General features: G+C 38.1%; 1 protein-coding gene across 1 annotated transcript; it reads right to left on the bottom strand.

The window, feature by feature from the left end:
* Positions 1–3,444: 3,444 nt before the first annotated feature.
* LOC143629357 (uncharacterized) lies at positions 3,445–5,174 on the bottom strand. The gene is made up of 2 exons (XM_077098653.1): positions 4,109–5,174; positions 3,445–4,008 (listed from the first exon to the last, which is right to left on the bottom strand). Exons 1-2 carry the CDS (start codon positions 5,172–5,174, stop codon positions 3,839–3,841), a joined length of 1,236 nt encoding a protein of 411 aa, XP_076954768.1. The 3' UTR covers positions 3,445–3,838.
* Positions 5,175–13,463: the final 8,289 nt, after the last annotated feature.

The following is a 13,463-nucleotide window of genomic DNA, read 5'->3' as shown; positions in this document are numbered from 1 at the left end:
AAGAATAATATTTAGGGATATTGGTTTTTAATATTTCCAACTTCCCCTCATTGGTAGATAACACTCCCAACTTTCGATTTGTCACCCACCCCTCCCAACTTTCACCCTATTTCCTGTACCACTCCCCGTCTAAATGAACACTAACTTCGTTAATGTTTTGGACTAAAAATGTCATTCAAATTAGTTGAGGGGGTAAAACATAAATTTTACTACACACAACCTCCATTTCCGGTGACATCGTTTTTCCGGCGACCTCATTTTGTCTGGAGAATTTGAGTTTTCCGGCGAGTTGTAGGTTTCTGGCGAACACCATATCCATCATTTCACCGCCCATCGCCCCAAAACCGCAACCCGCGCCCCCCGCCACCACCGGTGTCTCACCCAGACACCTTATGGGATTGCCTGCGTGTCGGAAAATCGAGTTGCAGATTTCCGGCGAGCACCATATTCATCATATCTCCACCGGTGCACAATCTTCATGATCTCCATCACCTTTTTACACCTTAGAACCATCTCCATTTTCTGAAAGACGAGATAGTCGGAAAAATCAAATTCGCCGGAAAAAAAGAGGTCGCCGGAAAAACGTGGTCACCGGAAATGGAGGTTGTGTGTTAAAAATAAAATTTCTGTTTAACCCCCTCGACTAGTTTGAATGACATTTTTAGTCCAAAACATTAACGAGGTTAGTGTTCATTTAGACGAGGAGTGGTACAGGAAAATAGAGTGAAAGTTGGGAGTGGTGAGTGACAAATCAAAAGTTGGAAGTGTTATTGAGAGTAAAAACTAATATCCCTAATATTTATTTGTATTTAATATTATTACCTTTTCAAACTAGAAAATCATAAGAATAATTACTTTTTAAGTATATCTCTGAACGAGACCTTTGCAATAATTAATTAATCAAGTGCAATTCTTGCACATATCTTTTGTATATATATTTTCTATATTTTGTATCATCATTAATACATTAGTCCGGGTCAGTTTTTAGATCTTTTGAAATTAAAAATTTTAAGATATCTTTCGGGTTAGTTCGAACATAAGTATTTTTTTAATGTATAAAAATTATATATAATATATAGAGTTAATGGCCATTTTCGTCCCTGTGGTTTGCGACTTTCGCCACTTCAGTCCAAAGTTTGATTTTTTGTCAATTTAGTCCTAGTAGTTTTCATTTTTAGCCTGTTATATCCTCCCGTCTAACGGCATCCAAGTATGCCGTTAGTTTAAGGGTATTATTGTCTTTTTCTTTTTAGTTTTCGATTATGTTTAATTTAAATCAGTTTTCTTTTCCTTATAAGACCAAAAGCAGAACGAAGCCCTAGATTATCAACCAAATTGTTCCATCAAAACTCTAGATCATCAATCATGGTTTTCTGCTCATGTGGTTGGCCTACTGTGATTCGTACCTCATATACGGAGAGTAACCCAGGAAGACGGTTCTATTGTTGCAGCAAACAGGTAAGTTATACAATTGTATTGAACAAACATTTGAAATTAGGTTTTTTTTCCCCTAATTTTTGCCCTAATTTTTGTTAATTGCAGCCAAGGAGTTGTGGCTTTGTTGTTTGGATGGATCCTCCAATATGTCAAACAAGTACTAAAATGGAATTGAAGACCAAAAGAATGAAGTTTGCATTGACTTTTGTTTTGGTTGTTTTTTTCCTTTATGTATGTTTCCACTGAATGTTGAAGTTGTCTTGCTAAGATCTCTTTGTTGTATGGTCATCGTACCACTGTATTGTCTTTTGTAGTACTAATTTTATGATATGAAAATGTATGGTCTTTGTTTGAACATATGGTTAGATTAAACAACTCAATGTTTGATTAAGTGTTTTGTAAAATGTTTGACAAGCTAATTGGTTGGTTTTGTGTAAAATGTTTGACAGGTCAATGGTACCACTGTAGTTGACTTTTGTAAAAGTCAAAATTAACCTAATTCAAAAACATATGAAATAAAAGATGATAAAGATTAACATATTATACCAAATACAAAAACTCATGAAATTAAAGATTAATGGATTAACAGTTTATATTGCTTTTGTATGTTAAGGTCAAATGACTTTTGTAAGATTAACAGATTATTTGCAGATTACCAAAATTATGCAGATTGTATGTTTTTGTCTGCAAAGTACCAAAATTATGCAGATTACTAAAATGCCTTTTATCAGCCTGCTTGTTCAGATCAAACAAACAGGAAAAAAACAAACAAACAAATAAAAACCAATACAAATTACCAAAATGCCCTTTAACTACAATCAACTATGCAATTCAAACAATATACCATTAGCCATTCCAGTTGACATTTGTAAGGTCAACTAACCAATACAAAAGATTACAGGTTTTAACATAAAGTAAAAAGTACCAAAAACATCCTAATACCAAAAGATTACAAGTTTTAACATAATTAAACATAGTACCAAAGTATTACAATACCAAAAGCAGTTTAACATCCTAATATTACAATACCAAAAGCAGTTTAAACCCCTGAACAGCCTGCTGCATCAGTTGCATCAACTTGTGTTCCTAAACCTCCTGCTTCTCTTATATCTCCTGTTTTCCTCTTCTTGCAAGATCTCTTGTTGTGTCCTGGTTGCTTGCAAATATCACATGTAACTGTACGACCCTTCCTTGGCAATTTCTTGGCTTTACCAACCTTTTGACTCAGTAATTCAATTTCCACAGCAGATTTCTTTCTATTCTTTTTTGGTCTACCAATCTGCACATGGTGCTTAAGAGCAGTCAATTTAGTGGGCCAAGGGGATGGTGCCCATTCTTCTTGGCCATTGATTGGATCTATGGTGTGTGCATAAACATTCTTCCATGTCTCCAACCAATACACTTTGTCAACCCATTTCTCTGGCACACCATCATCCAATCCATGTTCACCCATATCAAAAATACATGCCACTGCATGCTTTCATGGAATCCCAGTCAAGTCCCACATTCTACATGTGCAAGACCTTTGGTCAACTGTCACAACATATTGCTCTTGATTTGGACCACTTACTTGATACTTTGTAGCCCCATTCCAAATGACATTACACTTAGTGGCATCCTTCTTGATTTTTTTAAATGAAACTGTAACATTGGGTGTTAATGGACCTTTACATTTTGCTATCTTCATATGCACTTTCACAATTCTTTTCATTAGGTATTCCCTAATGAACTCTAGGCAACTAATGATAGGGAGGTCCCTTCCAGGTGTCAACTGCCTATTGAACACCTCACACATGTTGTTTAATTGCAAATCACTTAGTGCCCTACCTATAGTATAAGCATAAGTAATTCAACTGACAAGGATGTAATTAACAATAATGTAATGAACAATAATGTAATTAATAACATAAAAATACCAGTAAAATGTGATAGTGACCAATGCCTTGGTGGAATTTCCTTCAACCAATCATATAACTCCTTATTTTCTATAAACACCTGTTTCATTGCTTTATTAAATGTCTGAGGAGTTGTTGCATATACACATTTCCAGTACAGATTCTTTGCAGCTTGACCCTTCCACTTTTGTTTCATATTTTCTTCAATATGTCTTGCACAATATCTATGTTCAACATTTGGGAAAACTTTTTGTATTGCAGGTATTAAGCCCTAATTTTAAAACAAAAATATTTGTAAGTAATATGATATAAAACATAATCAAGTGTTAAATAATTACCTTCTGCCTGTCACTCATAAAAGTGAAATTAGAGTTAGATGTCAAATCCAGATCATCAGCTAAAATCTCCAAAAACCATGTCCATGAATTGGTATTTTCTGATTCAACTATTGCATATGCAACAGGATAAATACCATTGTTGCTATCAACTCCAACAGCAGTTAAGATTTAGCCTGGGTATATCCCCTTCATGAAACAACCATCTAGCCCCAATAATTCTCTCCCACATAATTTAAAGCCTTCCCTCAATGGAGCTAAACATACATAAATCCTCTTAAACTGTCTAGTTGGGCTGCTAGGATTACATTCACTTTCAACATCAATCTTGATAGTTGTACCTAGCATAAGTAAACAGTTTTAAGATACATAAGTAAATATTTTAGCAAAACTACACTAAAATACATAAGTAAACAGTTTAAGATACTTAAAAATACATACCTGGATTGCATCTAACCACCTCTTGACAATATTCTCTAAGAATAGCATACTGACCACTAAAATCATGCACAACATTCTTTTTAGCAACTCTTTTAGCCTTGTAAATCTGGTTAGGGGTGACTTGAACTTGCAACCTCCTTTGAATATTTTTTTGCAATTTCCTCATACTTTCATTTGGGTCCTCTTCAAGATCTTCCTCCAGTTCCTTTGCCAACCACCCAACCGTGCATAAGCTTACAGTTCTAGTTTGTAAACATTGATGCTCAGTATCTAATGTTGTCACACACCATATTCTTTCAGCCCCATCAAAAGACACATGTAGGACCCATGGGCAAGTGGGAGGAGGAATCTTATTCCTTTTAGGTTTTGATTTATGGCTGGAACTACCCTCTTGGGCCCCATAATTTTTTTTACACTTTCTTTTCCTTCTTGGCATGAGATTCTCTTCCACCTCATTTGTCTGGTTATCATTATTTTCACAACTACCCATATTTAAATTTCTCCCCAAACACACTACACGATACCTAATCTTGTCATTCTTCACAACATGAAGTTGTCTCCTTGAATGAATTGCATGAGTCTTCACCATTTGCTTTATCTCATCTTTACCACCAAAAGTTTGACCCAAGTAAAAATGACAATATTCTTCATCAGTTTCTTTTGAGTGTGATTTTCTCTTTTTTTTCTTGTTCATCCTAATAGCTCTTTGCAACATAGTATCATTATCAGGATCACTAAGACTATCAATATCATGTAGATCTAAATCATCTAACTCATCTCCTTTATCTTCAACATCTTCACCTTCATCAGATATATCATCCACGGCTGCTCTAAATAATTCCATATCCTGATTTGGGTCATCCATACTGTTTTCATTAAATATGAAGTCTGAATCATAATCAGAACCTTCTGCCTCACTATCACTATCAAACCCCTCTACATCTTCATCAGATTCAGGCACCCTAACATTATGTAAATCTATGTCATCTAATTCAACTACATCATCATCTGTAGGTTCATCAGATTCTAATTCATCATCTATTTCCACATTAAAATAACTTAACATTGAAGCCTCTTTTACCTTTGATATAATGTGTGAATGTTCCACATACACCTCAATTACCCTATGCACACTAATATATCCTATGAGGCTAAGAGCACCAGCATCATTGGACAAGGGTCTTAAACCTGAATCTAAGTCCCCTCCGGGAATTCTAAAATAGAATTTCTGGTCAGTAACAACTTCCTCTTCGCTGTAGCCTAATTGTTGTACCATATCATTCACAATAATCACTGAAAACAGATCAGCATTCACTCTATCAACAAAAGTAACCAAACCCCCCTTGTATGTAGTTTCTGGAGATTTCTCGAACTCTCCCCCATGGTGGAATTTAATAGTAAAATGGTCTGGAAAATTCCCTGAAACCGATTAATAGATAATAGTTAGGGGTTAGGGTTTGGAATTCAAGGGTTTCTTTGATTAATAGATAATAGTTAGGGTTAGGGTTAGGGTTAAGGAGTTAATACATACCGTATTCAACGTCTGGATCGAAATCATCACCAGAAGCTCTGGTATCCCACATTTCCATGTTGTTCTTCACTTAATCGCTGGTTCTTCTTCCCTAGTTCTTCACTTTATCACTGGTTGTATGTGAATATCGTATCTAAGTTCTTGTATATTCAGTTAATATAATAATTAATTATAATATCTAAAAAGACTATTCAGTCCCTGAGGTAATATCTAAAAAGACACTTCTAGCCCTCAGGTGATAAAGAACTAACGGCATACTTGGATGCCGTTAGACGGGAGGATGTAGGTTCCTGGAACGGATCGTACACGGGATGTTCTCTAACAACGCAGGTGCGGAATCCCTGCGTAGGTAGGTTACGAGTGTAGATATAGAATAACACAAGCAATGAATCAAACACGTAATATTATTAACCAAACACGTGACTCGTAGTCACTATTACAGACACTGGAACTAGCAAACACGTCTGCTTAAACTCGAACACTTGACTGAAACCCTAAACTGCTTAACCTCTACACGTTTCGGCTGAAACAGTGAATATATACACGACAACTTCGCCACAGGCGAAGTTGTCTGTAACTTCGCATATTCAACAAGTTCGCCTGAGCGAACTTGTTGACAACTTCGCTTGTTCAACAAGTTCGCCTGAGCAAACTTGTTGACAACTTTGCTAGTTACACAATCTAAAACATAATCAAATACACAATTACAATACAGACTCGATTACAATTACAAGACTATGAACTACTGACAAACATGTACCAACAGACTCCCCCTTGGCAGTAGCTTCATATCTTGATTCTTCAAAACTCGAGTCTTGTAATCTGCATCTCTAAGCGTGCGCCCCTTCTTTCACACATACTGACACTACACTTTGATATCTCCTAGCTTGATCCTTCCAAGCAGGAATGTAGAAGATCTTCTTGTTGTTGAGTACTTCCAGATCAGCTTGCGACAGGTTAACAAGATGCATCGGGTCGTAAACCCGAAGCAGTTCTTGTTCATCCTCGTCCTCCATTACTGCCTCTGCAGTCTCACAGTCCACAAACCACCATTTCAAATCTTTCAGCACATCTCGAGGCATAGCCTTCATGGGTACCTCCTTGATACATCGGACTGGTTTGTACTTCATCACCATCCACGGTTTACCATCTGCTCTCATACCTCTCTCTGTATCCTTCACTAATTTTCCCTTTTGTGGCTTTAGCAACTCAAACTTCTTTTCTTTTACTCCTTCTTTCCACATTATCTTCTCAATCATTCTAGCCATATTGTCGTTGTTTCGGTTTATCAGGCCCAACCTGGCCAAATCTTTTACTTCGCATTCAGGCAATGTGTTGAACGATCTCAACATTCTCTTGAAATACTGAACGCCATCATAACGCTTCACCACAAACAACTTGAGCTGTTCATCATAGATCCAACAAATAATCCCCTTTTTCGCCTCTGCATACCCTTTAATGTTGTAGCTCTTTCTGAACATGGTTGGAACAGCAGGCTTCTTGGTCTTGACAAACCAATGAGCATATTCTTCCTTCCATCTAGGCTGCTCTTCCCACATCGTCTCATCCAACACCGTTTCATCACCAACACCCGACTTTTCCACTTCGGGAATGTCATGCTCAACATCATCATCCATTATCTCACCTTCTTCTAACACATTTTCCACATTAATCTTTTCCCCAATCCTCTCTATCTCATCCACGGGCAACACGTCGTCATCATCCATAAACTCATCGTCTTCCTCATCATCCAACTCCTTTAAAGCATCGATAACGTCCTCAACATCAGCATCATCACCCATACCAACAACAACATCACCAGCTACATCTGTAGACTCCCCCTCAGTTGTGGAAGCCCCAAGAGCCTGAGAGGTTCTTGGCAGCTCACCACCTGCACCCGAAGGTGCATTGGGATCATCGTCATGATCTTCTCGTCTTTTCGTTCTCAACTCATCGCCCCTACACGTCTTCTCCCCCTGAGATGCCAAGTATTCCTTGAAGGCATCAATTATTCTTCCGTGTTCAACCAGGAGGGCAGCTTGTAGTTGATTGGATTCCACTAGGCGTTCAATAGTCTTAGACTGTTCGGCAACAATACGCTCTAGTGATGTAATCCGTTCAGCATCTGAAGTAGGCAGTGGAGTTGGCGGAACATCAGTAGCAGAAGTGACCGCAGGTGGTACACTTGGTAACCCTGCAGTTGTTGTGATAGTCGAATCAACGAAGCGTGCGACTACCACCGGTGGATCAAACGGTTGTGGTGGTAGAGACACCACTGCTGGAGCTGACGCTTCGACAGTCGTAACCTGTGCAGTAGTAGGAAGAAGTGACATACCTGACAAGACAGGCGGAGCAAAACGTACATGCCTTGAAGTCTCCCCCGCTCCAGTAGCCATACCCAGTCGTTCTCGTTGCGAACGTCTCATCACAAGTTGTACCGCTTCTTCCTCATCTCCCTCCTCCTCCTCAACTCTCGGCCTCTTACCCGAAATTCTTTCACGAGTCACCATTAGCCGTCTGGCCTCAGCAAACGTTTCATCTAACTCGGATTCAGCTACCGAAGTAGCTGCTGTAGAAGCATCCATAACTTGAGGACCCGAGATATCCATATCAAACAAACCGTGTCCACTGAAAGCAGCATCCAGATCAACGTTTTCAGCCGTGGACATAGTCTGTGCAATAGTAGCTGGCACAGCAGCAGAAGATACAACAGGCGCAGCTGATACAGCATGAGGTGCTGCCGCCTGATGTGGTTGCGGATCCCTGAACTCGTCCCCTCCTGCAGGAACATACTCCGGGTTGATGAGATACCCGAAAAGTGGAGTATGCCTTGGACGGCGTTCAGGGTTGCTACGAGTGCTCGACGTCCTACATTGAGCAAAAATACGCTTTGTTACACACTCAACATATCGAATAGGGCGCCGTTGCGGTAGAGACGGAGCGACATGATTAATAATCATTTGAAGAAATCGCGGATACATGATAAATCGTTCTCGCGCCGTCGCCCGTCTCTGACGATCAATCTCATAGAAAATCATCTGACTAAAAGAGTAACGACGATTGTAAGTCAGGGCCGTCATGGCAGATTGCATCGTCGCACCCATCCCGTCTGTTCCTGCTTTCCTGCCGGACATGCACACAATTAACACGTGCATCAGAAAACGCCATTGGTCCAGCAGAAAGCCTTTCCTCCTCTGCGAGTCCCCCAGCGGACCCGAATAACCCATTCTCAAGTATGCTCCGTCACGGAAGGGAGCTACGAACTCCGTTGGGTCGTCTCGTGTCTCATTGCCGAACTGCAGAGCCAACCGAATGTCTTCCGAAGAAAACTGTATGTTTTGACCATTGACGGTTGCTCGCATCACTGGAGGCTCAGGTCTGCAGTCATAATACACCGTCTGCCAGAAGTCTTGAATGTTGGGCAGAGATATGGGTAGTGTATTAGTGATCGCGTGAAAAACTCGTGATCGTTGGAGAAATGTGATAATCTCCCTATAGTCTTCAACGCCTCGTGCGTCTGGATCCAAAGTAATGTATTGGTTATGAGCTGGAAAGAATTGTCGTTGCTCATCACCATCATCACCACCAGTTCCTCCAACTGCAGCCATATCTGCACAAAACAAATCAAGTTAGAGACGTTCTCTAACAACGCAGGTGCGGAATCCCTGCGTAGGTAGGTTACGAGTGTAGATATAGAATAACACAAGCAATGAATCAAACACGTAATATTATTAACCAAACACGTGACTCGTAGTCACTATTACAGACACTGGAACTAGCAAACACGTCTGCTTAAACTCGAACACTTGACTGAAACCCTAAACTGCTTAACCTCTACACGTTTCGGCTGAAACAGTGAATATATACACGACAACTTCGCCACAGGCGAAGTTGTCTGTAACTTCGCATATTCAACAAGTTCGCCTGAGCGAACTTGTTGACAACTTCGCTTGTTCAACAAGTTCGCCTGAGCAAACTTGTTGACAACTTTGCTAGTTACACAATCTAAAACATAATCAAATACACAATTACAATACAGACTCGATTACAATTACAAGACTATGAACTACTGACAAACATGTACCAACAGAGGATATAACAGGCTAAAAATGAAAACTACTAGGACTAAATTGACAAAAAATCAAACTTTGGACTGAAGTGGCGAAAGTCGCAAACCACAGGGACGAAAATGGCCATTAACTCTAATATATAGCTCGAATATGCCAAGACAATTAATTTTTTTTATAAAACACATTATCAAATTCAGAATTTAGTTTGGTAACCAACCGAATTCGGAAATTAACAATGTATTTCAATTAGGTCGGAATTCAGTCCGAAGTTGTTTACATTTGCCCGTAAAAAGAAAACAAACAATCCGGGACTCTACTACCTGAATATCCTCTTTAATCGGGACAGTGACATTTAACCATTAATTCGGCCCCTTAAATTTGTAGCGATTGAAAGTGTAAATTCGCAGTAAAATTTCATATGTGAATGAATCAATATAAACTAGTGGGATTCCCTTGCGCGATGTGATAGGATGGTAGGAATTTAGTTGGTAATAATTAGTTCGTTAGACCATCTGTAATGCAGCGTTATGGGGGCGAGTTATCGCCCAAAACGTCGGGGAACACCCCCCCCCCCCCGGCGTTTTGGGGTTTTTTTTTGCGCGTTATAATGTGTAAAACGCTGGAACGATATACAACGTCTTTACGAGGCACATACAAGGGTGCATGGTTTACCCGGCATGATATGGAGTGTAGATTGCATGCATTGGGAATGGGCTAATTGTCCAACTGCATAGCGAGGTCAATACACACGAGGTGACCAAAATGGACCAACGGTCAGCCTTCAAGCGATTGCTTCATACAACCTTTGGATTTGGTCGGCATTCTTTGGTGTTCCCAGTTCCAACAATGACATAACCGTCTTAGAGCAGTCTCCTGTGATAGAGAGTTACATATCTGGGACCGTTCCCGTCGCTTCGTTTTGGGCTAACGATAACTTCTACCATCATGGGTACTATCTGGGTGATGGAATATATCAAGAATATACGATAACCGTTAAAACACTCAGAGACCCGATGGATGAAAAAAGACAGTACTTTAAGAAAGTGCAAGAGTCTGCGAGAAATGATATCGAGAGGTGTTTTGGTGTTCTTCAACAACGATGGCATTTTGTTAGAAATCATTGTTGTCTATGGTCTTTAAAAGAATGAAATGTGCTATGCATGCTTGCATCATAATGCATAACATGATCATCGAAGACGAGGGAAGAACAATATGTCCAACTTTCATACCGGACCCGGATCCACCACGAACTCCAGTAAGTATGGAGAAAAGGCTCGAAAACTCAGATTTTGTGCGGTCAAAAGAGATACATAACGCACTAAAGGGGGATTTGGTCGAATATCTTTGGATGAATCGGCGTTTGTCTGGTGAAAACGAGCATCAAAACGAGGGCAACAATGAAGACGACGACGACGACGAGGAGGGCGAAGACGATGAAGACGACGAGTAGTTTTTTTTATTTTAATGTAATAGTTATTTAATAAAATATTATAGTTATTTGATAATAATAACAAAACTAAAAAAACAAAAAAAATGTACAAGTGACTGGGCGCCACGTGACGCATAATGCCTGGGGTGGTGCTTTATGACTACACCGTGTTTTTGTAAAAAGTCATAACTTTGACTGGGCGTCACGTGGCGCATAATGCCTAGTGGTAAGACTTTATAACTACACATGGTCTAATAGGAAGGAATGAAAATAAGAGTTTTTGTTTAGTTAATGGAATGAACTATGAAGTGATCTACCGCTGCCACCCAGCACCATTGCCAACCACCACCTCCGCCACCCCCACCCACCACTACCCCTACCACCACCACAATCTCGAGTCACCACCAATTTTATTTTATTCATTCGTATTTTCTTGTCTAACAAACAAATGATTAATTTCATTAACACATGAGAACCAAACAAGATAACGGAATGATAATGATCCATTCTATTACCTCGTCCATTCCAGGGGAAACTCAACCACTTTGGTGGTCTAAAACAATGTTTAAAAACAAGGTGTTGTTATAAATAAATTATTTTGGTTTCACTTCAAATAAATCAAGATATTGCCATCATTTTTTTTTTTGCAAATACATAAGTAATGCAATTCCTCACACTATCCTTGATCTAATTTAGTTTAAACGCGGCTCAAATCACACACATTAATTCAAGTTTCAAATTAAAAATGTTTAATTATTAATTTTGTTCAGGAAATTCAAGTCCTTAAAAAGTGAGAGTCTAAAGCCTTGGCTTCATTTCGATGTCCCTAGAGACAACACTAGTCTATTCAACTCACATTTCATTCCTTTATCAATTTCATCAACTCATACTAGAGTAAAGCTAGTTAGAGAGAGTGAGTTATCGAATAAAAAAAACATTTAATGTCATTTTTTTTACCATATGGTATAGAGACGTATAGAAGGCCATTAACTATTGCCAACATCTGTGTATATAAACTCTCTTTCCACTTGTACTTATTACTTGTGAAATAAAGCTTCAAGATGGGAAAATGTTTGTTCATGTTCATGTTGGTGATAGTTCTCTTTGCTTCGGGTATGTTTTTCCTTTTAACCCAGAAACTACATATTTAATGCGCAAAAGAACATATTTTAGGCGGTATCAAAACGGCTTTAGTTTGTTTTTTTGTTTTTCTAATGAGTAACGTTTTCTATTATAATTAAATGATAATGAGACCATGTTATTGAGCCTTGTACATCATTTTCATTTCATTTTGTGCATGCATCTTACACTTTCTACCTCTTACTATGCATATTTTTAACGTATATACTTTATTTTTTTCTTAATAATTGAGTTTGGCTCATAAATTTATAACAATATTCGTGACACATAAACATATAATGGATACAAAACTTCGTACGTATAAATATAATTAAAACAGAAAAACTGGATTAAATTTATAATCTTATTAAAAGAAAATTGTTGTCACTATTCCACCTTTCACACTATTTGTTTTCATGGACCCTGTTAAGTTTTTTCTGAATTTGAAACTGATATTTACGGTTTTTGATCAAAAGAAAGAATAAAGTCGATTGACGTAAAACTTGTATCAAATTAACGATGCTCCTAACGACTTGATTTTTTTTAATTGGAAGTTTAAACGTACACCGAATTGAAGCATTGTTAATTTCATTGACTGTTATTATGTTGCTGATTATAACAAGATGAATAATAATCGCAGAAGAGAGGATGGTAAATGTGACAGAAGCGAAGAAGTGCGAACAGTTTATCAATGGAAGTAGTTGTGTCCTGAATAGGGAGTGTCAACAACCATGCTGGAATGTAAATAAAGATGCTGTGGGTGCTTGTTCTAGAACGAAACATATTTGTATCTGCAACTGGGATTGTTAAACTTACCTTGATATATAAATAAATATAATGTAATAATAAATTGTTAAACTTACCATATATATAAATAAATCTAATCTACTACTCTAATAAAAGAATACTACTTTGTGCCACTTGTCATTCTTTAAGCCATCTTCACATTTTTTAAACCCATTTTGTTATTTGGATCCTATGTGGGCCAAGCTAACCCTAAATAGCCTTATTCTTATGTATATATAAAACAAGTGTGTTAATGTTTATTTATTTATATATTTTTCTTTTTATTTTTAACGTCATGTTTATCCTTAAGTAATAAAATGAAATAATTTAGCTATAGAAAAAGAGCATGCCAAATGGGATTAAAGTGGTCGGAACATTGCTTTATTATTAATTTTTTAGTATTTTCAGGTATATAAAATA

Source organism: Bidens hawaiensis, unplaced genomic scaffold (assembly GCF_021521415.1).
Source record: "Bidens hawaiensis isolate Kalapana, Puna unplaced genomic scaffold, B.hawaiensis_p1.1 tig00000459_1, whole genome shotgun sequence".
Classification (NCBI taxonomy): Eukaryota; Viridiplantae; Streptophyta; class Magnoliopsida; order Asterales; family Asteraceae; genus Bidens; species Bidens hawaiensis.
Note: the sequence above shows the minus strand (reverse complement) of the source record. Positions and strands in the feature narration are given on the sequence as shown.

Coding starts and splice junctions, on each gene's coding strand:
- LOC143629357 (XM_077098653.1), bottom strand. CDS start 5,174: ATGTTAAGTTATTTTAATGTGGAAATAGATGATGAATTAGAATCTGAT. Junction 4,009..4,108: donor GGTGGTTAGATGCAATCCAG/GTATGTATTTTT, acceptor TACTTATGCTAG/GTACAACTATCAAGATTGAT.